The following is a 27,728-nucleotide window of genomic DNA, read 5'->3' as shown; positions in this document are numbered from 1 at the left end:
TCAGGCTTACAGGGAGAATTCTGAAGCAGAGCCTTGAAGGGCAGGCTTATATAGTCCAGCAGTCCCACATCAGGTGTGGCTTGATTGTCAGTTAGTACCTCGGCTGAGAGACACTAGCTGGTGGCCATCAGAACTACACCCTTTGGTGCTGAACCCAACAATGCCACCAGCATTGTAAACCAAACAATGACACAGTTTCATAGTTAGTAAGGTTGAATAAAGTCCACCCAGTTCAACCTGAGTGAGTGTCTACAATTGTCCCTATCCCTGTACATTGCACACTCACATTGGTCCCTACCCTCAATGAGCCCACAATCCAAGGTCCCCATTCATATACTAGGGCCGATTTTGGACAGAAGACAATTAACCTACCTGTCTTTGGATTGTGGGAGGAAACCCACGCAGGCACAGAGAGAACATGCAAACTCCAGGCAGGTAGTGTCGTGGTTGGGATTTGAACCAGCAACCCTTACTTACTGCTAGGTGAGAGTGCTAACCACTACACCTCAGTTCCTGACAGATGGTTAGGACAAGGATCTGACTTTGATCTGACTTCAGTGATATTCAATGGGCTGAAGTAGGACCTTTTTCAAAGTCGGAACGACTTTTGCCGGACCAGTTAAGACAGCTCTCATAGGGAATCATTAATTTATACACGTCAAGCGACATGTGCTCCCAAAGTCAGAGCGTATGTTGTACCAGTGTGGACCCGGTCTGTAATAAGCTAGAACATGCTTTGTTTCTATTAGTTATTTATTTTGATTCTCTGTTCAGAATGCCTTTTTTCATGTTGTGACTGTACAGCACCAATGAGCGCTTTGCAGTCACAGATTCATAGTCCAGATGCCCTCTGCTGCTATAGAGCATACATTATTATTATTATTATTATTGTATAGTGCCGTCAATTTACGCAGCTCTTTACATCAGCAGAGTATTAGAAACTCTTCCCTTAGATCTTTCCCTGAGGAAAGGAAAGATCTGGGAAATGTCATGTGACTGCTGAACAACAATGATTAAATCAAGTACTCCTTTTTATATTAAATTAAATATAGTGACATGAGCTTTTAAATAAAAATAGAAGGGATGATGGCACTTAAAAATTGTATGTTTACTATCACTTTTAGGCCTCATGTACATGGGGTGTTTTTACAGCTGCTTTTAGCAGTGTCAGACTTTTTTTTTTGCAACTTAAAAATGCCTCTCCGTGTTATTCTATGTGTCCATGCACACGCAGGCTTTTAGGAGATGTAAGTGGCATAGGTTTTTTCTAGCTGCAAAAAAACCCCCAGGGACAGCATGTGCTGAGGGCCACTGTTACAGCTGTAAAAATGTCTGACGATGCTAAATGCAAATTAATGCTGGATACCTTTTTTTTTTTTTTGACCTGTCAAAATCAATTCCTATGAGAGCCCATTGATTTGAATAGAAGTGACACCACAAGTTGGATCATGATGATCCTACTTGTGCGGCTTGTACGCTGAAGATCTTAAAGGGGCACCCTCGCCAAAATGGAAAAAAAAACTGCCGTGGGGTTCCCCCCAAGAGCATACCAGACCCTTTGGTCTGGTATGGATTTTAAAGGGAACCCCCCATATCAGACCCTTATCGGAGCACGCAACCTGGTGGGTCAAGAAAGAGGGAAGGCGACGAGCAAGCACCCTCCCTCTCCTGGACCATACCAAGCCACATGCCCTCAACATGGGGGTGGGTGTTTTGGGGCAGGGGGCCTGTCCCCCCACTCCAAAGCACCTTTTCCCCATGTTAATGAGAACAAGGGCCTCTTTCTGACAACCCTGGCTGTTGGTTGTTGGGGTCTGCGGGCGGGGGGCTTAGTGGAATATGAAAGTCCCCAGATCCCGGCCCCCCACCCTATGTGAATGAGAATGGGGTACATTGTACCCCTATCCATTCATCCAAAAAAAGCATCAAAAATAAAAACAGCATGCAGGTTTTTGACAGCATTACAGCAGGAGTGAGAGTCAGGAGAATATTGGAGGAAGAACAGAGGGAGAAGAAAGCAGGGAGAGGAGAACTGGCAGCAGAAGAAGACATCAGCGGAGAGAGGAGAAGAACCAGAGGATGAAGACATCGCCGGAGGGAGAAGAGATTGGAAGGAGAAGAGACACCGGAGCTGTTTTAATAAATTACTTTGTCAAAAACCTGTGTGCTGTTTTTATTTTTGACACTTTTTTGGGTGAATGGGTAGGGGTACAATGTACCCCATTCTCATTCACATAGGATGAGAGGCTGGGATCTGGGGTCCCCTTTGTTAAAGGTCCTTTCCTGACCTGCCGGGCTGCGTGCTCGGATACGGGTCTGGTATGGATTTTTGAGGGGACTCCATGCCATTTTTTTGCTGTGGGGGTTCCTTTGGGTATGCTCTTGGGGGGGGGGGGAACCCAGCGCGTTTTTTTTTCATATTGGCGAGGGTACTCCTTTAAGATCCTCAGCGCACAAGCGGCACCGCAAGTCGGATCATCATGATCTGACTTGTGGTGTGACTTCTATTCAAATCAATGCGCTCTCATAGGGCACCATTGATTTTGAATAGAGGCAGAGAAACACTGCTAAAAGTTAGCGTGGCTAAACGTACATTAACCCCAATGCAAAAAACTACTAAAAGCAAGTTTTTACAGCTGCTTTTTCCTGGCATTGGTAGTGGTTTGCAGCTTGTTTTTTCTAACGCCCCGTGTGCATTAGGCCTAAATGTTAAGTTAAATGGCTTTGCATATTTATTGCAAGTTATTAAGTGATATTTACCTCATCTAGAGACATGAAGTAGTGTAATGAAGCAAATGCGCTTCACATGCATTGGGATACACCAGCAGTCAGTCAGGTTCTGGTGCATTAAGTTCCTGCAATGTGAACAGCGGGTTGTGATGAGGGAGTAGACCTGAATTGATGTGTATGCACAGTACATATCTCTCCTACATCTTGTCCTGTGATTATTCCAAGTCTAATGCATGTGGTAAGCAGACACATGGAAATTTGTGTTGGTGATAAGCAGCAAATTATCTTCATCATAAATTTCATAGCTGATCACTTTTTGGATGAAAGTGCTCTGCTTGGGAATAAATTACATTTTTATCAAGTCTGACATTTGTAAGTGGATTTAAATTATGGTGTGGTTGATAAATGGTGTTGAAGTTGAAGTATTTCTAACCATTCCCAACTTTAATATACTCAACTATAATGTCAGCCAGGCTACAACTAAGAAAAACATTGGTTTGACAGTCTCACATTCACAGGCAGAATAGACAGACTACACATGCGGGCAAACCAAGAAAACCTGGGTGTGTGAACTTTTACCCTCCTGTTCCAAAGAGTAGCTGCATGTGCTTATTAGGACAGCGAGCTGTGTCCCCGAGAATCAGTGACACATCTCCCCATCATCCAACTCCTTGCTTACTCTGTTTAGCTGTGCATGTGTGGTTAACTCCTTCCTTCCATTATTCTTATTAGGAAAAGGAAAGAACGACACTTGTAAGGCAGTACATTTTCAATAAGATAATTAGAAGTACCCATTATTCCTCCCTAGGCAAGCTCTACTATGACATGGGGCCATGTTTGGTATAGCAAGGTATCTACAAGATGTATTGTGTTCCCTTTTAATGTTTCTAGAGCTTTTGATAAGGTGAAGCTCCTGTAGCACACTCACTTAAAGCAGTATGGCATAATGTGCTAGTGTGCACTGCATACTAGTATATTATTACAGACTTAATCTTAAAAGATATCCCTCCAGAGGTGCATTGTCACTGCTGACAAGACTTCCATCTTCACCTGGCCTTCCTTCAATGTGTGTAGAGTGCAGACTCTGGTCGTTTGAATGGCCAAGCCGCAATGGACATGGGAGTCATGATCGCAGCACAGCGATCGGAGCTCTGGAATGGTGGCTCATTCAGTGTGCCCTCACTTCAGAGTGCAGTGCGCCAGTGACATCACTCACTGAAGATATTCTGAATATCTCCTAAATGGTCCACATTTAGGAGATATTCATTGTGCCTATAAGTAGGATTTATTATAGGCTTACCTGTAGGTACAAGGTACAAGTGGTGATTACTACCACTTTAAATAATATGTAGCTTTCAAATTATTCTCTCTGGTAATACAGTATACAGCTATAATAGCACTCTCTCACATAATATCTAATGTTTGTATTGCTCTCTCTTATAATGCTAAGCTCTTGTACCACTCTCTAAGGCAGCCTTTTTCAACCAGGATGCAGTGACACCCTTTTTGTATTCTTTATGGGTGACTTGGCAGAATCCCTAAAATTTGCCCAAAAATTGTCAACAAGCCAACGAGTGGATCAACCCTGCCTATTTTTTTGTTACTAAAAGCCACATTTTTCTATTGTGCGGCAATACAACCATGGGCACTATGTGGACCAGCTGCCAGCCTGAAGACACCCCCGTTTGCCCCTTCCCTGCCCCTCTCTATCACTACTGGGGTTACACTAGCTGAATGAGGGAGGGAAACTGAAGGAGAAGAGAAACGCTAGAATATTAGTGCTCAAAGTAGTATTGCTTTGTAAAAAGAAATCACCTATAATGTTGGGTGTTCTACCTGTGTTAATGCTGCTGCATCATACAGTGGTGTGAAAAAGTGTTTGCCCCCTTCCTCATTTCCTGTTCCTTTGCATGTTTGTCACACTTAAGTGTTTCGGAACATCAAACCAATTTAAACAATAGTCAAGGACAACACAAGTAAACACAAAATGCAATTTGTAAATGAAGGTGTTTATTATTAAAGGTGAAAAAAATCCAAACCATCATGGCCCTGTGTGAAAAAGTGATTGCCCCCTAAACCTAATAACTGGTTGGGCCACCCTTAGCAGCAACAACTGCAACCAAGCGTTTGCGATAACGTGCAATGAGGCTTTTACAGCGTCCTGGAGGAATTTTGGCCCTCTCATCTTTGCAGAATTGTCCTAATTCAGTTACATTAGAGGGTTTTCGAGCATGAACGGCCTTTTTAAGGTCATACCACAACATCTCAATATGATTCAGGTCAGGACTTTGGCTAGGCCACTCCAAAGTCTTCATTTTGTTTTTCTTCAGCCATTCGGTGGTGGACTTGCTGGTGTGTTTAGGATCATTGCTGCAGAACCCAAGTTCGTTTCAGCTTGAGTACACGAACAGATGGTCGGACATTCTCCTTCAGGATCTCTTGGTAGACAGCAGAATTCATAGTTCCTTTTATCACGGCAAGTCTTCCAGGTCCTGAAGCAGCAAAACAGCCCCAGACCATCACACTACCACCACCATATTTTACTGTTGGTATAATGTTCTTTTTATGAAATGCAGTGTTCCTTCTACGCCAGATATACTTGGACACACACCTTCCAAAGAGTTCCACTTTTGTCTCATCGGTCCACAGAATGTTGTCCCAAAAGTCTTGGGGATCATCAAGATGTGTTGTGGAGAAATTGAGACGAGCTTTGATGTTCTTTTTGCTCAGCAGTGGTTTTCTCCTTGGAACTCTGCCATGCAGGCCATTTTTGCCCAGTCTTTTCCTGATGGTGGAGGCATGAACGCTGACCTTAACTGAGGCAAGTGAGGCCTGCAGTTCCTTGGACGTTGTTGTGGGGTCTTTTGTGACCTCTTGGATGAGTCGTCGCTGCGCTCTTGGGGTAATTTTGGGCGGCCGGCCACTCCTGGGAAGGTTCACCACTGTTCCATGTCTTCGCCATTTGTGGATAATGGCTCTCACTGTGGTTCGCTCGATTCCCAAAGCTTTAGAAATGGCTTTATAACCCTTTCCAGACTGATAGATCTCAATTACTTTCTTTCTCAATTGTTCCTGAATTTCTTTGGGTCTCAGCATGATGTGTAGCTTTTAACGATCTTCTGGTGGACCTTACTGTGTCAAGCAGCTCCTATTTAAGTGATGCCTTGATTGTGAACAGGTGTGGCAATGATCAGGCCTGGGTGTGGCTAGAGAAATTGAACTCAGGTGTGGACAAACACAGTTATAGTATGTTTTAACAAGGGGGGCAATCACTTTTTCACACAGGGCCATGATGGTTTGGATTTTTTTCACCTTTAATAATAAACACCTTCATTTACAAATTGCATTTTGTGTTTACTTGTGTTGTCCTTGACTATTTTTTAAATTGGTTTGATGTTCCGAAACACTTAAGTGTGACAAACATGCAAAGGAACAGGAAATGAGGAAGGGGGCAAACACTTTTTCACACCACTGTATATAGATATTAGTTTAGTTTTTTACATTTTCAAATGCAGTTCTCATATGACTCTTTTTAAAGGCTATGACCCTGTTGGTTCCGCCACTGGTATCCATAGTTTTTATTTTTGTTATCTTATTTTTTTTAATTTATTTTTTACCATTTTATTTTATTTATTTACAATATTGTTTTATTTTTATTTATTTTTTACATTTCCCACAGCAGCCAGCAGCAGAGGGGAGGGGGTAGCCCGATTGTGCTTCGTGGGAAGTGGTGGAGGCCGGGGGAGTACACAGGAGCCCAGTCACGGCGGGAAGGGGTTTGGTGGGCCAGTGGAGTGGCATGTAGAGGAACTAATCCCCTCTGTTTTTCTTCTGCAAAATGGAGATCGGTTCCTCTATATGCCTTCCCCTCCGCCTCTCCTATCCAGGCATACAGGGGGCCACACGGGCCCCCTGGAACATGGGGCTGGGTTGCAATTGTGACCCCTGGACTTATGCCCCAGCTCTACCACATAAGATATTTAGTTAGTAATTATCATATCATGGGATGCAAAGGGGCCAGCATTGCAGCATGTCAGATTTATGGTGAATGTGAGCAGTGACAAGAAGGTGGGATAAAGTATGTATAGCACATTTTCAAAGGAATCAATAAAATTATTTGAGTCACCATTCAAAAGTGGCAACATTTTTGGAGATTGACAAATGCAATACTGGACATATAACTTTAGTGAAACCTATTTAGACACATAATTCCAGATGGCAGGGAATGTAACTAAATGTAATGAATGTGAGAGCAAATCTGGTTGTCCTTCTTTATAAATACCACAGAAGATCCTACATAGTCCAGGAATAGAGTAAGCAAGCAGATAATTTTAGGTTTTAAAGTGAACATGTTATAACAGAAGTTTGGGGGCTGCTATTGTCGCTCTTCATCTGAAAGTGCTGGAGGTTAATACTGATCTGTTAGATGTAATATTTTGTGTGGCTGACCTGGAACCTAATTGCCATGCTGATCTTGAGTCAGTGATTCGGGAATTGAAAACAAAGGGTCATCATAGCAACTAACATTTTCAGAATTATTCAGCAATGATAACCTCCATATTTGTTTCATGATTTGTTTTCCTTAACCACTTCAATACAGGGCACTTAAACACCTTCCTGCCCAGACCAATTTTGAGCTTTCAGCGCTGTCGCACTTTGAATGACAATTGCGCGGTCATGCTACACTGTACCCAAATTAAATTTTTATAATTTTTTTCCCACAAATAGAGCTTTCTTTTGGTGGTATTTGATCACCTCTACGGTTTTTATTTTTTGCTAAACAAATAAAAAAATACCGAAAATTTTGAAAAAAAAAATGTTTTTTTTGTTTCAGTTTCAAAACTTTGTAAATAAGTACGTTTTCTCCTTCACTGATGGGCACTGATGGGGCTACACTGATGGGCACTGATAAGGCGGCACTGATGGGCACCAATGATGTGGCACCAATGAAGTGGCACTGATGAGGTGGCATTGATGGACACTGATATGTGGCACTGATAGGCGGCACTGATGGGCGACACGGATGGGCGACACGGATGGACACTGATAGGTGGCACAAATTGGCACTGATAGCTGGCACGGATTGGCATGGATGGGCGGCACAGATGGGCATGGATAGGCGGCACAGATGGGCATGGATTGGCGGCACAGATGGGCATGGATAGGCGGCACAGATGGGCATGGATGGGCACTGATAGGTGGCACAGGTGGGCACTGATAGGCGGCACAGGTGGGCACTCATAGGCGGCACAGGTGGGCACTCATAGGCGGCACAGGTGGGCACTCATAAGCGGCATTGGTGTTATACTGTACTAATGGATGCCAATCAGTGCCAAACAATAATGCATGCCAATCAGTGATGCCCATTGTGGGCACTGATTGGCATCCATTATGGGCACTGATTGGCATCCATTGTGCTGACTGGCATCCCTGGTGGTCTAGGGAGGATTACCTTTTCCCTGGTGGTCTGGTGGCGTCCCTGGTGGTCCAGTGTGGGCATCCTCGGGGGGGTTGTGCTGATAATCGATCAGCACAGACCCCCCCTGTCAGAGGAGCAGCCGATCGGCTCTCCTCTACTCGCGTCTGATAGACGCGAGTGAGGAAAAGCCGATCACCGGCTCTTCCCATTTGCACTGTGATCAGCCGTGATTGGACACGGCTGATCACTTGGTAAAGAGTCTCCGTCGGAGACTCTTTACCGAGATCGTAGTTGCCGGGTGTCAGACTGACACCCCGCAACAACGATCGCCGCGATGCGTGGCCCCGGCTCATAATCCTGATCACGTCATATGACGTCCGATCAGGATTATGAAACCACTTTGCCACCGTCAATTGCCTATAGGGCGGGCGGCAAGTGGTTAACTAATATATTTATAGTTATTTCTTAAGTAATATATTTATAGTTATTTCTTCTCTGTCAATCCCCAAATACGTTGCTGTTGGTGCAAAATGAATAGCATATAGTTCTGGCGGTGGTAGCATAGACAACACAGGAAAGATATCACCATAAGACTTAAACCATGACAAATATATGTATTGGAACTGCAAAAGTAGCTAGAACTTTTCAAACTCAGTGTCTCATTGACTCTGTACTGAAAAGTAATAATTATTTTGCATGCAGCTCTTTGATTTTGAAGTTGATTTGCCTCACCAAGGCTTTGCTGTGATGGATGGTGGGCTTGGTGCCAGGAGAACTTTAGACCTTCACGTAGCAATGCACCTTTTTTGAACAGTTGCTGGCATCTTGTCAGCTCAGAGGTTTACAACATCATCTCTGGTTAGCACCATTACACATTCATTTCATTTTGGCCAAGCACCAAGTGGTGAGGATGGCTCTTCCATCTGGTTGTGACTTTAGATAGAGTAAGTGCCTCTGTACACAGGCTTTTGTTTGCTTCAGAACTGCTTTTGGATCCATAATGAACAAGCCAAAGGGAATGCAAAAGTAGTTTGAAAGAGGCCAAAATGTCAGTCCCAGGTCAAATGCACATGTAAAGAAACTGAGATGGAACTCTAAAGTATCTCACGCTGATCTCAAATGCAAGCTAAAATCATCTAAAATTGTTCTGCATTCTCCCAACAACACAAGCCCTAATAATCCTTATATGTTGCCTGTTATAAGCCCTCAATGTGCTACATCTTTAACAGATTTTGGCGTCTGTAATAGATAAAATCTTACCATTTTGAAACTTTTTTTTTAAAGGTTTGAGGACATTGTGCATTGCATACACTGACCTGGATGAATCTGAATACAAGGAATGGCTGAAAATTCAAAATGAGACCAGTGTCGTTTTGAAGGACAGGGCTCAGAAACTTGAGGAATGTTATGAACTTATTGAAAAGGTAAGCAGTGCATAAGTCATCGCTTTTTGACTCTCCAGCTGTGTCTGTACTACAAATCCCAGGATCCTCAACCAACAGGTGGGAAAGGTTACATTCCCATGTCGTTGTGTGTATATAAGAAGCTTGTCAGTCTATATTTTACATTATTTGCAAAGCCAGTTTTTATTTAAAAAAAATTCTAAATATTGTCCATTATGGTGCCATTGTTTTTCTGTTTAAGAAAATATTTGCACTTCCACCCCAAACATCCCTTAATCCCTTAGATATTTTCTTACAGCGATTATCGTATGGTTAGACCATGGGGAAAAACATACTGTGGCTATTATAGCAAACCATGACATCACCATGAACCTGATATTGTAGCTTTGGTGACACCCTAACCTTTTATTACTCTGTTGTAATTATGCCAGAAGAAAAACAGAATATCGACACTATCTATCATTCCCTTGAGCTTTGGGTTAAGCTGTGTGGACCAAGAGGGTTTCCTGAAAATATGAAACCAATTAATAACTTGTATGATGATCCCACATAATAGTTATGGATAGCTGACATTCAGAGCGGCTTAGCTGAGGTGAAACATATGGATTATTGGAGGAAAGCAAAGGTTGTAGTCAGTGACTAATAAAGAAACTGTGGCTAAATTAGTTAACCTGATTTGCACCCATCTACCTAATAGATAATATAAACCAGAACAACAGTAATGTTGCCAACAGGCTTCCAGTGGTCTTTCTTATACACCGATCAGACGTAAAATTAAGATCACTGACAGGTAGATTTATACCATTCTTATTACAATGGCATCTGAAAGTTGGTGGGATATATAAGGCAGCAAGTAAACATGTTGTTCATGAAGTTGATGTGTTGAAAGCAGAAAATATGTGCATTGCAGTTTGTTGTGTATGGGGTTGCATAGCAGTCAGGGTGCCCATGGTGACCCGTGTCCACAGCCAAAAGCATTTATAATGGGTAGGTGAGCATGAGAATTGAATGATGAAGCAATGGAAGAAGATGGCCTGGTCTGATGAATCACATTTTCTTGTGGATGGCCAGGTGTGTGCGTTGCTTACCTGGTGAGGAGATGGAGGCAGGAGGCAGGATGCAGTATGCAAAGAGGGCAGAGGCAGTGTAATGCTATTAGAGAAATATTCGGCTAGGCCCTGCCATTCATGTGGTTGTTAAATTCACACATACTACTTAACTAAACAACGTTGCTGACCAAATACACTCCTTCCTGGAAACAGGGGGGGGGGGGGGGGGCTCTTTAGGCAGAATAATGCCCCAGGCCACACTTCAAAAATGGTCCAAGAGTGGTTTGAGGTACACAACAACAGATTTGATGTGTTGATTTGTCCTCCAAATCCTACAGATCTCAATTCAATTGAGCATCTGTGAATTACGTCAGGTTAACAAAACTGACAATCTGGATTCCACATATATAACACTATTCATCCTGTATTTTATAAGTTCCTTTATTCTTGTTGGCAGATAGCTCAGATGCTGGTAAATACCATCTAAAAGAATTGAAAATTACAGAGTTATAAACATAAACTTTGCAGAAGCTTCCTTTCTTGGGTCATTTAGCTGTTCATCCATAGCAAACACACTATGCATGAACGGCTTTACAATGTTTATCAGCACAAATAATTGGTGGACTATACAGTAGTTTTCATAATATATTCAGTGGACTGTTACTTTTATAGTATACACAGTTAGTGGCCTTTTTTTATGGTATACTCAGGGGACTGTTGTTTTAATAGGATGTTTGATATAGTACCAGAGTATTACCCGGTGGTTTACAATGTACAAAGAACTAGTTAAAACAGTGACTGCCCCAGAAGAGCTTTCAATATAATGTGCCCAGGGCAGGACAGGGGAAGGGCAGGAGCAGCAGTGCCCTCAGGGAGCAGTGTTGTCAAGTGGGGGTGGGGCGCCCCATGATACTAGCACCCACCCAGACCTCTGTTTGCGCAGGACTGCTCATTTGTAAACAGAGAAGCTGACAGAGGAACCAGCAGCAGGCAGATCCCACAATGTCACTGCACACTTTGAGTCCATGTGAAACCTGGTTAGTGAACCCAGACCTACACAGTGGTGCTAAGAAAAGCATGGTGACAGTTGGGATCCCACTCCCAAAAGACAACTGGGGGCACACATCAGCAGAGTTAGTGTGGGAGTGCATTTTGGTATGTTTGCCCTGGGCACTGGATGAACAATCAGCTAATAATGCATATAGATATTTAGTATGTCATTTATCTTGGATCTCTCTTGATTAGCAGCATAATTATGGTAGTTTTCGCACTTCTGTGTTAATTGACATATAATTAGCTGGAGTTGCCACTAGAATAGATTTAGAATCCTCCAAATCTCAAAATTCCTTTGTTTTACTGCTTTGATACTACTTTTAGGCCTCATGTACACTGCTGCTGCTAAACGGACATTTAGGCATTTTTTTCAACTCCTCCTGAACTCTCTTCTATGTTATCTTATCAGTAAATGTACACAGGGTCTTTTACAGTCCTTTCTAGACAGTTGAGCTTAGAGGCTTTTTATGGAATGCAAAAAAATGGGTTCAGAAGCTAAGTTTAGAGGCATTTCAAGCCCCTAAACACGGCTAAATGCAGTAACTCACATTTAGCCGCATTTCATTTACAGGTGTTTTTTATTTCTGGCTATCTAAAACGCTTCTAAGCGCAAATGCGGCTAAACGCGGCAAATTGCTGCTAAACGCAGCATGTAAATGTGGCAAAACTGATGTTTTAAACGTCGGTTATTATCTGTCAAGTTAAATCGTTCAAGAGAGGTTGTAAAAACGTCCCGTGTACATGAAGCCTTAGATGGTGGTTATATTCATTTCCATGGTCCCACTGTATGTAGGAATGTAGCCACCTTCTGCTTGCTCCTAAGATGGACTATGGAATATGGGATTTGTAGTGTGCATAGAGCAAGGCACATGACTGCAGGTAACGTTAACTGCTTGTGCTAAATAAATGGAAGTGAAAGGAAAAGGAGGGGTTCAAGAGCTCACTAAGGCTGTTAAAAGGAAGCAGAAGAAGAACACTCTAACAATCAATTTAATGGAAAATAGATTACTTGACCATGTAGTAGTGGATGTACATGACTTCTTTTTGGAAAATAAGGCCTCATACACACGGACGTTTTTAAAGCAGCTTTTTTGAGCTTTTTTTGCAGCTTAGAAACTCCACTCCATGTTATTCAATGGCCTCATACACAGCATTGGCGTTTTTAAGCTAAAAAAAAAACTCAGGACCAGCAGGTTCTGCGGCTACAGCTGTAAAAATGCCAGACATCGATAAAAGGTGTTAAACACAGTTTAACAAGGCTTACCACTGTATACACAGTGGTAAGCCTCGTCCGGCATTTCTCTGCCTCTATTCATAATCAATGGTTTCCTATGGGAGCCCATTGATTTGAATAGAAGTCGCAACAGAAGTCGGATCAAGATGATGTGACTTGTGTGCTGAGAATCTTGCAGGGGAAACCCGCCAAATTTTTTATTTACATTTGCGCGAGGTTCCCACCAAGACATTACTAGACCCTTCAGTCTGGTATGGATCTTAAGCGGAAACCCCCCTGCCCAAAAAATGGCGTGGAGGTCCCCCCAAGATCTATACCAGACCCTTATCTGAGCACGCAGCCCAGCAGGTCAGGAAAGGTGGGGGATGAGAAAGCGCCCCCCCCCCTCCTGGACCATACCAAGCCACATGCCCTGTGCCCCCCCACCCCAAAGCACTTGTCTGCATGTTGATGAGGACAAGGGCCTCTTCCCGACAACCCTTGCCGTTGGTTGTCGGGGTCTGTGGGTGGGGACTTATCGGAATCTGGAAGCCCCCTTTAACAAGGGGGCCCCCAGATACAGCCCCCCACCTTAGGTGAATGAGTATGGGGTTCATTGTACTCCTACCCATTCACCAAAAAAAAGTGTACAAAATAAACACACTACACGGGTTTTTAACGTATTTTATTAAGGCAGCTCTGGCTCTTCTCCCTCTGCTGGTCCTTCTCCTCTCTCCACTGTCTCCTCTCTCCGCTTTCTCCTCTCTCCACTGTCTTCTGCTTTTTTGCTGGGTCTTCTTCCCTCTGCTCTTCTGCTGATGTTGACTCAATGCGATCTCTCGGTGTAATGCTAGGTCCGCGGTGTGCAATGACTTATATAGATATGGGGTGGGGCCGCCAAATGATGTAATTTGGAGGCCACGCCCATTGTGACATCATCATCCCATCATGCCCTGGGCGATGAAGTCATAATGGGTGGGGCCTCCAGGTGACATCACATGGTGACCCCTCCCCATGACAATATAAGTCATTGCACACATCAGACCCAGAATTACACCGGGGGATCGTGCCAAGTCAACATTGGAAGAAGAGCAGAGGGAAGAAGACAGACAATGGAGAAGACCGGACAAGAGCAAGCAAAAGAGCGGGCAAAAGAGCAGAAGATAGCGGATGAGACCCAGCAGAAGACAGATGGAGAAGAACCGGAGAGAGCGGAAGGAGATAGAGAGGGGAGAAGAAGTCAGAAGAGACCCCCGGAGCTGCCTAATAAATTACTTTAAAAACCTGTGTAGTGTATTTTATTTTTGACGCTTTTTTTCCAGGTAAATGGGTAGAGGTACAATGTACCCCATACTCATTCACATTGGGTGGGGGGGCCAGGATCTGGGCGCTCTCTTATTAAAGGGGCTCCCAGATTCCAATAAGACCCCCACCTGTAGACTACCGACAACCAACGGCAAGGGTTGTTGGGAAGAGGCTCTTGTCCCCATTAACATGGGGACAAGTGCTTTGGGATGGGGAGCTCAGGCCCCCCCACCCCAAAGTACCCACCCCCCATGTTGAGGGCATGTGGTTTGGTATAGTCCAGGAGGGGGGTTGCTCACTCATCGCCCCTTTTCCTGATCTCCCGGGCTGCATGCTCGCATAAAGGTCTGGTATAGATCTTGGGGGGATCCCCACACCATTTTTTGGGTAGGGGTTTTCCCTTAAGATCCATACCAGAATGAAGGGGGGAAACCTCAAGCAAAATTTTTTTTTGCATTTTGGCGGGGTTCCCCTGAAAGATTCTCAGCACACAAGTTGCACCGCAAGTCGGATCCTTCTTCTGGCGTGACTTCTATTCAAATCAATGGGCTCCCATAGGGAAAGCTAGTGCAGCTAAACATGCATTGACGCCAATGCAAAACGCGGATAAAATTGCGTTTTTAACGCTGTATTTTTTCCTGGTGCCGGTACTAGCTTTACAGCCCGTTTTTTTAAAACGTGTGTATGAGGCCTAAGTAGGTGTTCCCTAAATGAGACATCTTAACAGCATTTCCAGACTGTTACTGTTTTTGGATCCTGGGTATGTATATGTGTTAGAATAAGTAGAGGGTACAAGTGTCTATCTATGGCCCCTATAAATGTCTAAATCAACCCAGCCTTGTAATATATGGCATGTACAATTGTAGCCAATGTAGCTCTGAAATGTTTGGAAATCATTTCAAACTTTGTGTGTGTTTCTTACAGAATTTGATGCTTCTTGGTGCCACAGCAATAGAGGACCAGTTACAAGGAGGAGTCCCAGAAACTATAGCCACTTTGATAAAAGCTGAAATTAAAATATGGGTTTTAACAGGAGACAAACAGGAAACTGCTGTCAATATAGGTAAATGTTAGGTTTAATTGTGATTTCTGGTCTAATTAAAGAAGTTTCCCTGAACAGGAGTGCAGCTGCAACACTTCCTGCTTCTTAAGCTTTGCTTAACCTTACCCTAAAGCCCCGTACATGTGGGCCTAATGGCGGGTGACATCGGCTGGTTTAATAAAAACTCGCCAACATTAGGCCCTTTGTGTATGCCAGATGGTCCGACAGAAGCCAGCCATTTGAAAAGCCAGCAGCCAAGTGGCTCCCGATCAGCGCTCTCAGCCAATGTCTGAGAGTGCTGATCGGAGTGTTTTGGACGCTAGGTTGAACGAAAAAAACAAATAGCGTGTATGAGGCTTAAGCCTGCGAGGAACCTATCACAGTGATTGGCTAATAGTGGCCCTAAGGATTCAGGAGCAAGTGGAGCCAAGGCATTCTTGCACATCAGCAAACCCCAGGATTTAGGAGATCCAGGGTATTGTGGAGACCAAAAGGAACCAGAAAATCCCTTACTTCTTCCATCGCAAATCCAAAAAGCTAAATTAGGAGCACAGTCCACCCTTTCAAAAAATAAAAATATATGCACCCACTTGAAATGAAAAAAAAATGTTCATGTGTTCATTTTTTGATTGTATCTTGCAAAGCATTGCAACCATAATCAGTGCATTGCAGGGGCAATGTACAGGCTTCTGCAAAGTCTTACCCTGGGCGCACGTCCGAACAGAGGTATAGACCTTCGGTTTTGTGGGGATAGAGGAAGTAAATAGTGTCGATGACATCACTACTATAGTGTTCCATTGAGATCCATGAGTCCTTCTACTGCAGTGAAAAATGGGGCTTTCAGTCTTTCCATGCACAGATCCTGTAAATGTACCTGTGAATGAATGATACCAGTAGCATATCATCCATGCGTGCAGGGGCACTGTGACCTACCCTGCACAGAAATAGAGTATACATATGTTCATGTGCGCTCTGTCAGCTCAAATAGAGAGAAATGGGCGATTAATCTACTCTCTATAGTGGGGTGTCCATGCATGAGCGTTCAAATGCAGCAAGAGGTGTGTGGGTGGTCAAAAATGGGCTGACTCTGGGTGACTGCCGGCTCAGAACAAGCTAGAAGGGGCTCTGTAGACAGTAAAAAACAAAGAAGAGAGCAGCGCCATCTAAGTGCAGCATGATAAAAACATTTTAATATAGGACAGACGATTTTAAACTTACAGGATTGCTCCTCCCCACTCTCTCACCATCTGTAAGTGACGTGTCCAGCTGCACCTGAGCCGAATTTGAGAACCAGGAAGCAGGAGCCACCAGGTAACATCAGCTGCTTTTCCACCTGAGAGCCGACTGCCTTCCCCCAGGAGTGGATGAACTTTCTATAACAATTCACATGCGCTGTAATCTCTACAATCTTGTGAGTTTAAAATCGTCTGTCCTATATTAAAATGTTTTTATCAAGCTGCACTTGGATGGCGCTGCTCTCTTCTTTGTTTTTTGTGACCTACCCTGCACCCATGGATGATGGTCCCTTGACAATCAGGAATGATTGGTGTGGCGAGGCGACAGTTGCAACCACCGATCTCCCTGTATAGCTTTTCAGCTGACAGCAGCTTGACCTCCTCTCCCTCTCTCGGCTGTCAGCTTAAAAGATACAGGTAAATCAGTGCTTGCAATCATCCCCCCACTGTCCTCCTCCTCCAGCCTCCCGTGTTCTCCTTTGTGCCCAAGTTCTCCTCTGCCCCATGTTCTCCGGCCCCCTGTCCTTCGACCCGCAGCACTGCTCCTCCTCTGCCACCCCCCTTGCAGGCGGCTTCTCTCCTCTCCTCTCCTGCCGGATGCTGTGTGGGATGTCAGGATGGATGTCATTTACCAGCCCCTTACTTTTCTGAATTGGACACAGAGAGCAATTGCTACCGATCGCTCCTGTGTCCTTTGATAACTGAGCAGAGTAAACCGTGTTTACTCTGCTTCAGTTTATAAAAGAATGGGAGCCTCTCTGTCCTGTCCGTCCTGTCCATTCATCTTCAATGCCGAGGCTGCTGAGAGGGCCTGGGGAATCTGTCATCAGTCCCTTTCTCTGTCTCAAAGAGGAGATGTCAGGAGTCTCACCAAAGCCCACCAACAGGACTGATAAAAAAAAATGCACTAAATTTTACAAAATTAAATTGTAAAAAAATGATAAAAAATTTAATTTGGTAAAATATTATAAAATAAAAAACTGCTGACACCGTTTATTGCTCTGCTGACACCGTCCACTGCCCAACATTCACTTGCCCCCAAAAAAGCATTTTGAAAAAAAAAATACAAAAAATAAAGAACTACTGACATTGTCCACTGTCCTACGGACACCATCCTGCACATACTACACACCACTGTACACTCCACACTTCTCACCTGCACATTCTACCCATCTGCATACACTCAGCACTCCTCTCCTGCACATACTACCAACCTCCATACACTCCGCACTTTTCTCCTGCACATACTACCCACCTCCATATACTCCATACTCCTTTCTTGCATATACTACCCACCCTTATACACTCCGCACTCCTTGCCTGCACTTACTACCCACCACCATACACTCTGCACTCCTTTCCTGCACATACTACCCACTGCCATACACTCCACACTGCTCTCCTGCACAAAATACCCACCACCATACACTCCATACTCCTCTCCTGCACATACTACCCACCCTTATACGCTCCTCACTCCTCTCCTGCACATATTACCCACCTCCATACACCTCCATACACTCAGCACTCCTTTCCTGCACATACTACCCACTGCCATATACCCCACACCGCTCTCCTGCCATATACCTCCATACACTCCATACTCCTCGCATTTCTCTCCTGCACATATTGCCCACCTCCATACACTCTGCATCCTCTCCTGCACATACTACCCACCTCTATACACTCCATACTCCTCTTCTGCACATAATACCCACTGCTCTACACTCCATACTTCTCTCCTGCACATACTACCCATATCCATACAATCCATGCTCCTCTTCTGCACATAATACCCACCGGCATACACTCTGCACTTCTTTCCTGCACATACTACCCACTGACATACACTCCACAACCCTCTCCCTGCATATACTACTCAGCTCCATACACTCAGCACTCCTCAACTGCACATACTACCCATGAGCACCACATTTTTTTCTTATCAATGCCTAGGGCATTTTATCTTACACATGGGCCCACTCATTTCATGATATGCCCCTGAATGATGCAGTTGTGCAGGTGGAGCCATGCACAGCAGTGCCAAATAAAAACGAAACTAAATTTAACTAAACTAAGTTATCTAAAGTCTGCTAGGAGAAGAACCCCACAATTCAGGTAAATAGACGGTGTGAGTTTGTGAGTGAGGGACTGGGGAATGTTGCCATGTTTCATGTTGCACTATAAATCCGAGTGCAACATGACACATCACATGAAAGGAGTACGCTACTAATGCTGCGTACACTCGATCAGATTTTCTAACAACAAATGTTTGATGGGAGCTTGTTGTCAGAAATTCCGACCATGTTTAAGCTCCATTGGACAATTTTTGTTGGAATTTCCGACAACAATATTTGAGAGCTGAATCAGTTGTCAGAAATTCCAAGCTTGTGTATACAATTCTGACGCACAAAATTCCACGCATGCTCTGAATCAAGTACAAGATGGAAGCACTCCGTCTGGTAAAACTAGCGTTCGTAATGGAGATAGCACATTTGTCACTCTGCAAATTTGTAATATTTCAGTGCAGAGCATTCTCTTCTTCTTTATAGTGCTAGAATTATAAAGTTGTTTTGCAGCTGATATTCACACAGAGTTCTGACAAACAGATTTCTTTTTCACCAGATCTCCAGAATAATGTTTTTAATTTTTGTTTATAGTAATCTCCTTTTTTTAAATCAAGATCTCATGGGTTTTTTTTTCTGATCTCCGTAATATTTTTTTTTGTTTTGTGTGTCAAGTTACCACAACACCATAATTATCTTATATTTTTTAACCTCAAGGAGATTGGTTGGTGTCCCTTGGTAATTTTACATTGTCTTTTTGAAATGTACCTGCCTACTTACAAACAAACTGTGCTTTTTTAATTTTAACACATAGCCAATGATTTTAGACAAAAAATAGACATTTATTAGGAGTCATAACAAAATAAAGAGGTAGGTAACGCTAGATAAACTGGTGAAATTTGCGAAGCCTTTGTACCCCAGGGCACACATCAACTATTTTACAGGTAAAATTGGGATCCTGAGGAGTCCATTTAAAAGGGAGGAGCACAATCCAGTCCAGGACTCAGAGAGATCAGGAACAGCAGCAGATGACATATATGTCCCCAGGCTGTGGGCTTACAACAGCCTGCATCTTTGGCCCACCTCCATTTCCTGCATTTTGTTATCAGCCATGCAGGCATAGGCCTTAAGAAGACTGGGGGGGGGGGTAGCTGGGTTGGAAGGAAGAGTGGAAGGAAGGGTTGAGAGTGGCCTGATTTCAGCCTGGTCTGACAGAAAGCGCAGTACCACAGCCTGGGTACATAAATGTCATCTGCTGCTGCTCCTGATCTCTGGGAATCCTGGACCTTCTTGCACTCCCTATTATATGTGCTCCTTAGTCCACCAATTTTGCACTTCAAATAGTTGATGTCTACCATGGGGATATGTGGCTTCACAAATTCCAGCAATTTATCCAGTGCTGCCTTCCTCTTTAGTTTATTTGTATAAAAGGGGTGTTTTGTCTGCCACAGACAGGGCAGCTCTCTGTACAAATCAATGAATTGGGGGAGAAAATCATGATTGTTGAATCGATCCATTTTATCTGCAAGAAGCAACACAAGACAAACCCTAATGTCAGGCTAAACTCACATAATCTTGTCCCAATATAGGCTTCAATCACTAAGCAGTGTAGGCCACTGATGCCCCAAGTTAAAATTGTACCTTTGTTAGAACGATCGGCGCTTCCGCTACTCTCTCTGCTCGCAAATCGTATGTACGATGCACATGTGTTACACTTTATATACACTGCGCATGCGTGAAACTCCGCCCGCCCCTCACCTTCTTTCTAGTCTATTCCCCGCCCCTTGTCTTTCGGCGCAGTGGGAGAACACATGGCGGAGAGACAACAGGTGCATGAAGACAGCAGAAACTACGAAAGCACGGAGCCACAACGTCTCAATCCCAGAGGAGATTTAAGGCCTCTAATATGGCCTTTGTAGAGATGGTGGAGATGGTGGACATCTTGAAGAGGGCCGACCCTGATGGGAAGCATGGACCTTACCCAAACCCAAATGTCAGAAAGGCCAAGATCATGACTAAAGTTGTGAAAAGTCTGCAGAAGAATTTTGGGGTATGGCGATCCAAGGATTAACTGAGAAAACGATGGTCAGACCTCAAACTGAGGGAGCAGGATCAGTACAGAAGAATCAAGAGAGTAAAAAAGTAAGTATTTTGTCGTGTGTTCCTATTCTTATTAAAATGACAAGTTTAGTCAGTTTTGTGGGCACAGTAATCATTCGCAGTAAACATTGTTTGCCACTAATACGATGTTTAGGATTTGGCAGATGCAGGTTAACTACATTTGTTCAGACCTATGTGTATTAAAATAAGTTTAGTACATTGTTGTCTAGATGGGTTTGTATCTAGAATGAAATGCAAACTTAATTCAGTGTAAGGAGAAGACACTCAGCAGCTGTTTACACATCTGGACACAGGAGCACTAGTGTGGGAAACCAGAACACACTTTTTAGGGTGTCCCACACCGGTGCTCCAGTGGATACTAGGCTTGTCTCCTTGTGTGAAACTTTACCCCAAAAGGTAAGTATTTCAGCTTGAAGAAAGGGAAAAAATCATGTCTTCATCTTGGAACTCTGCCAAAACAGACAATTGCATGACAATTCCAAGCAATGTTTCATATTCATGTTTCTTGCCTCAAATATCTGTGTGCTAAATACACCTTTATTTTACTCACATAGGGGAGAAAAGAATCGGGACGTTAGAGGACACCAGGGACCCCCAACCTCCTAAAGAAGGGAAAGTCACCACACCACAGCCTCAGGATGTGGAGGAAGGAGAGGTTTATGAAGTGGGCAAAATAGTGACCACAACAGGTGAGTGAGACCACAGCTTCGGGTAATAGATGTATGCCTGCATATTTATAATACATGGTGTGTGTTTTTATTTTAGGGGATGTGGATGTTGTGGAAGAAGAAATTAATTTCACCAGTGCAAGTACACACGTCCTCATCAGGGAGATCATGGTATGCAGTCGTGATTTAGAAAAGACAAAGCAAAACATTGATGACGTTCAACAAAAAATGAAGAACATCATTGATGTTTTAGGCAGAATATAAAACACACCAACATTTTAGCATTTTTTTATTTTTATTATAACTTTTCTAAAAAATGTTGAAAGCCAAATTTTGAAGATGCACACAGTGTGTCAACATGGGCTATCTGCCATCACGGGATATCAAGGTATGCGTTTTGTGGGTGCAACCCCTTCCTCGCAACTCAAGTAGCTGAGAGGAAGGGGTTGTACCCCCAAAACACGTCCATTGATCCCCCTTTATGGGAGCTAAGACATGTTGACCTTAGGTATGGGATCAGGAATGAAATCCGTATTTTGACTCCCAATTTGTGTGCATCTTCAAAATTTGGCTTTCACAGGGGTGACATCACCCCATCTGATGAAGGCAAGATCAACACAGTTTGGACATACTAATGTCTGATATTGCCTTCAATTTATCAAAGTTGAACTTTGTACGTTCCTGAGTTGTGTATTTTTTTATGTTTTGAAAAACATGCCTGTTTACCACAAAAAAGGGTATTTCTACTGTCCCAAAAAAAAAATATTATATTCCAAAAAATATGTTGGTTTGACCCTTTTCTAAACGCACATGTGAATGTGCACAGAGTAAAAATGTTCTACTCAACAATGTGTGGCTTCTTCTTTCAATGCTCAATAGCAATTTTTTGCTTAAGTTGTTGTTTACAGTGACAATGGGGGTTATTTACTAAAGAGAAATCCACTTTGCACTACAAGTGCACTTTCAGTGCAATATCAAGTGCACTTTTGCAGTAGTGCAAAGTCGATTTTCCTTTAGTAAATAACACCCACAGTGCAAGAAAATTTGCATCAATCAGGCCTTTTTCGTAATTCCAAAAAATTTATGGTGTGGAAAATGATGAATATTTTAAGCATTAATGCATTACATACATTAACAACAAAAACAAGGTGTGTGTGTAGCAGACCCACAGCATAATAGTTAGCTGAAGAAGAGATTGTCACTTTGTGTATCAAAGAAATTACGTTTGCACTATTGAAGAAAATGGGCAAAAAAAAATCCCATTGGATAACCAACAGACAGCCTTAAAAGAAGCACAAGCAGTAAATCAAAGGAAATATTATTTCACTTTAAAATAAAAATGTATTTAAAAAAGGTTTCTTAAACATTTTCTGGCATATCAATGGCCCCCCTACCCGCAAAGTACTCCATATATTTTTGACAGACCTTGCAACGCTTTAGGGGGGGCAAGCCAGGACGGCCAGCTTCAAGCGCCGTCAGGGTTTGGTCTTGAAATCCAGCCTCATGGCCACTGAGGCCACGTAGTTCATATAATTTCTCCTTAAAAAGTTGTAGAGAATGCAGCATGCAAGGATTATATGGTTACGTTTATATTCCGCCTTGTTGATTGGCATAAGGAATAGGCAGAACCGGCTGGCCATTATCCCAAAAGCATTCTCTACCACTCTTCTGGCTCTGGTCAGCCGGTAGTTAAAAACCTTCTGGTCTGGGGTGAGGGTCCTCATGGGGAATGGCCACATCAGGGATCACCCAGCCCAAACACATCAGCGACAAAGATGAACGGCAGACCAGTCACGTTGTCTTCTGGAGGTGGCAATCCCAAGCCACCATTCTGGAGCCGTCCGTAGAACTCGGTCTGGGCGATGACCATCAGACATCTGGCCATTCTCCCCCACGTCCACATAGAGAAAATCATATATTGCCGACACCACCGCCAACATCACAATACTATTAAACCCCTTGTAGTTGTAATAGTATGACCCTGAGTTGGGGGGTGGCACTATGTGGACGTGTTTCCCATCTATTGCCCCTCCGCAGTTGAGAAAGTCCCACCACTGGGCAAATTGGGAAGCCATAGTCTGCCATTCCTGTGACGTTGAAGGAAACTGTAGAGTGAAACAAGAAAAAAATTAATTAGGACTTTTGCACATAACATTGCAAGCAGACTAGACACAAACATTATTGGCCAACATCAGTATAACATTTTTTTGAAGGAGTATTTAAATAAAAAAAATCTTAAGGTCCACTTATCAGATTCCTCACCCCATCTGATGGCCCACTGTAAATTTTTTAGGGGGGGGGGGGTGTTTTGGACAGGTGAATGCATAAGTAATGTGTGTTATTTTTGCCAGCCCCTCCTTTACTTACACTATTGGCAGCCCACTGGACAGGTGAGGAGTGTCATAATACAAAAATATGAATACACACTGTCCAAATTGAAGCACATTTTTACATTCTGCAATTACCTATCAAGATAATAGGAGATCAAAACTTTAAACAGTACCATTTGAAAGTATTCAGGCAGGCCCTTTCACTACATGCTTTGGTGAGTTCATCCATACAACTGACCACAAAAGAGGTGGGTATAGTGTGTATGGGTGTGGCAAAGTCAGCAGATAGAGTATTGGTATAGGTTGACTTAGCGGTTGGGGGGAGGGAGGGTTCCAAATGATTTTTTGACCCCAAAAAAAAGCCACTGCCAATCTGCCTGAATTTAAGGACACAAATAACATTTGTACATATTTTAAGGGGTGTTTAGGGTAAAGCACTACTATGGAGCTGACACGTTATATTGTTAAGTGACTAGGTTAGGTGTGTATGGGCCCAGGATAGCATGCTGGGGAGGTTAGTGAAGGAAAATATGCATGAAGAACAAAAATTGAGCATTAAAAACTCCCAGCATGCATGAGGACAAATAGGATATTCACAGCATATTACAGTCATGGTAATTAGGGAACGATGAAAGAAATACAATACATTAGCAAACATTAAATAAATAGAATGTGACGTTAAAGGAGAAAACTTCCCTTAATATAGTCCTTCTGCAGGACCTGAATGATGGCAGAACAGGTCTCTGGAATAATGATCCCCAGAGCCTGGGGGGAGATGCCTGTTGAGAACTTGATGTCCTGCAGACTTCTCCCCATCGCCAAGTACCACAAGGTGGTGACAAGCCTCTGTTCAGGAGTGATGACTTGCCACATGCAGGTGTCCTGCCTGGTGATATAAGGGGACAGCAAAGCCAACAGATGGTGAAAAAGACGGTGAAAAACGGGGTCCGTCATCCAGAGATAAATCCTGAAATCATCAGCATCAGGATTATTCTCACAAATCTCCTGCAACAAAGGCATGTGAGAGAGTTGGTCACACTGGAGCAACCAATTCTTCGTCCATGAACTCCGCATCACCCTGTTCATGGACATGGCTTGGGTCAAATTAAGAACCCCAACACCAAGCCCCTGCACAGCTCGAACGCTACGATGAGTATGTACCCACAACACAGCTTCAAAACAGTCGGCTGGTCAGAATAAAAGAACACACTGAAAATCAGAAAGGCCTGCGAAAAGCGAGGTGAAATTCAGAAATGAGCATACAAGAACACACTGAAAATCAAATACGTACTATAAATTGCACACACTGAAAAACAGATGCAAACTGACTACATGCACTAAAAACCAGATACGAATCCACAAGCACAAACTGAAGAGCAGTAACAATCTGAAAAACACGAGGCTGAAAAGCGCAAATCGGCTCTCACCAAACTTCTACTAACATGAGATTAGCAAAAGGAGCCCAAAGGGTGACACACTGGCTATTGAACTTCCTCTTTGTAGTGCCATCATACGTGTTGTACGTCAGCGCGTTCTTGATGATCGTAATTTCCAACAACATTTGTGCGACTGTGTGTATGCAAGACAAGCTTGAGCCAAAATCCGTCGGTAAAAAATCCCAGGATTTTGTTGTTGGAATGTGCGATCGTGTGTACGCAGCATTAGTGTAATATCCATTTAAGGATAGTGCAGATGGAAGGCTAAAATTGTAAGTCCATTATACTAGCTTGAATATTATTTGTTTTGGCTTGGGGGTGCAGAATATTGACACCACGCAGTAGGGCTGGGAGAGTGAAAAGAAGTATAAACAGTATGGCTGAATCTGGCTTTAAAGAAGCAATTCTTTATATATATTTGGCCTCTGGGACATAAAGGAATGACCTGCCTGGCTTCGTCCACTGTCCTTGTATATCCTGCTATAGGGATGAAAATCCTTGTTAAGTTTTTATGTGATGACATTTATATAATATAACTCAATTCTGATATTGGCAAAGCTCTTCAAAGGGCATACAAAACATGTCTGAAAACTTCCAAGCTGCTTACCCCTTACCTCTACTTGTAAATGGTGCAGACTAGCTGACTGACTGTCATTCTGCTATGTTAAATTGTCTTGCTAATGATGAATTTATTGTGTTTGGCAGGATACTCGTGTCGGCTGGTGTCACAGACAATGTCACTCATCGTTGTTAATGAGGACTCACTGGATGTAAGTTTGTGTTTCCATATTTTCACTATTTAATTGTGTAACAATGAAGTACAGCGGTGCATTCATAAAGCAGACAACACTTCCTTCATAAATCCCAGAATAGCCATTTACTCCTCATTTAAAGTGTAGCTATCATTAAATATTACTGTTCACTTGAATTAGCATGTCATAAATCCTAATTAACCAGTTGTGGACTTTGGGCATGCTACACACGCCCAAAAAATGTAATTGATGTATACAGGGTATGTGTAGTACTGTCCCGGCCACTACTCCCTTGTAAGCCCTGTCCTGCTTAATTGCTGATCTCCCTTTGCATTTGCTGGAAACTCCTGGCTGTCAAAATGATTTTCCGGAGTTGCTCCATGCATACAGCAGTTATTCCGGCAGCTGCTGTAAATAACTGACCTTATGACGCTGCGTTTAGAAACAATGTTCAGACAAAAGATAGAAAGATACAAAAACACGCTTTCTTTATATAAAACGTGTTCATATTTAAACCAGCGTTAACCCTTTGTTTACCCTAATCAGTTGTTATCAGTTATTGACTCCTTCTTTCCCTTCGGTACCCTGTACCTGTAAATTGACTTTGGTACAGCCTCCCTTCCCATACATGGATCAAAATTTGTCCAGGTCCTGCTGAACCAGCTGAATCCATGTATGGCCAGCCTAAAGCCTGGTACACATGTTGATTTTATTGCTGTTTCTTCACTGAAAAGAAATGTCCCCTTGATTTAGCAGTTCTCCACTCTAAACAGCAAAAAATAAAAAGTTTTGGCTGAAAACGTTTGTAAAAACAAATGTATGAAAGATTTCCTTGAACAAGCCGTGGCAAAGCAGAATATCTATTGCATACTAACAGTTAACTTGTTGTATTTACTCTGTCATAAATGACTGGTGATTTATGGCATGCAGATTTACATTTACATTTTTGGACTGAAGATAATGGAAGCTGGTCTGCGGAGCTTGGATATTTTTTTAAACAAATATTTTGATATAGATAGAGGAATGTTAATTTAAAAGTTTAATGAGATTTTGATCACATTTTGATGAAATTATATTTGTACTGCCGTCTTCATAAATCATATAAAAAATATATGTACTTTGACCTAGTTTTACTTAAAACTAGAATCGGTGTGTTGAGTGGGCCTTTCAGAAAGTATAGAGCATGTATACAATAGAAGCCATATTTCCTTGTTCTCAAGGATGTTAAGATGCGCTATTTTTGCAAAGGTTTCACATACATCATTTATGCTTAGTTTCCCTTATTCAGTAAGCCCAATGGGGTGTTTCTCCTTGTCCTGGCTGTCCTCACTGTTATTTTATGGCTTTGGGTACCTTTTATCATACGCCGTTTCCTGGTCTTTAGACTTTAAATCAGAGCTTCCACTGCAGAGGTAAGGGTTGTTTAACCACTTTCAGACTGGACCATTTTGCTGGCTTAAGACCAGACCACTTTTTGCGATTCGACACTGCGTCGCTTTAACTGACAATTGCGCGGTCGTGTGATGTGGCTCCCAAACAAAATTGATGTCCTTTTTTTCCCACAAATAGACCTTTCTTTTGGTGGTATGTGATCACCCATGTGGTTTTTATTTTTTGCACTATACAGAAAAATAGGGCGACAATTTTGAAAAAAATGCATTCTTTTTTACTTTTTGTTATAATAAATATCCCCCAAAAATATCTAAAAAAAAACGTTTTTTCCTTCAGTTTAGGCCGATACGTATTATACATATTTTTGGTTAAAAAATCGCAATAAGCAATTATTGATTGGTTTGCGCAAAATTTATAGCGTTTACAAAATTGGGGATAGTTTTATGGCATTTTTATTAATTTTTTTTTTTACTAGTAATGGCGGCGATGAGCGATTTTTATTGTGACTGCGACA

At 42.8% G+C, this 27,728-nt stretch overlaps 1 protein-coding gene across 1 annotated transcript in view; it reads left to right on the top strand.

Moving 5' to 3' along the window:
- The window catches only part of ATP8A2 (ATPase phospholipid transporting 8A2), a 1,022,388-nt gene that overhangs the window by 365,917 nt on the left and 628,743 nt on the right, over window positions 1–27,728 (top strand). The window contains exons 22-24 of the mRNA XM_077484049.1: window positions 9,434–9,573; window positions 15,097–15,235; window positions 25,776–25,840. Coding sequence (XP_077340175.1) covers window positions 9,434–9,573; window positions 15,097–15,235; window positions 25,776–25,840 — 344 coding nt within the window. The remainder of the gene's footprint in view (window positions 1–9,433; window positions 9,574–15,096; window positions 15,236–25,775; window positions 25,841–27,728) is intronic.

The sequence above is a fragment of the Lithobates pipiens genome, unplaced genomic scaffold (assembly GCF_037356315.1).
Source record: "Lithobates pipiens isolate NorthernLeopardFrog02 unplaced genomic scaffold, aLitPip1_a1.2 Scaffold_16, whole genome shotgun sequence".
Taxonomy (NCBI): domain Eukaryota; kingdom Metazoa; phylum Chordata; class Amphibia; order Anura; family Ranidae; genus Lithobates; species Lithobates pipiens.
The sequence above is the reverse complement of the archived record's forward strand: the minus strand, read 5'-3'. Positions and strand labels throughout refer to the sequence as shown.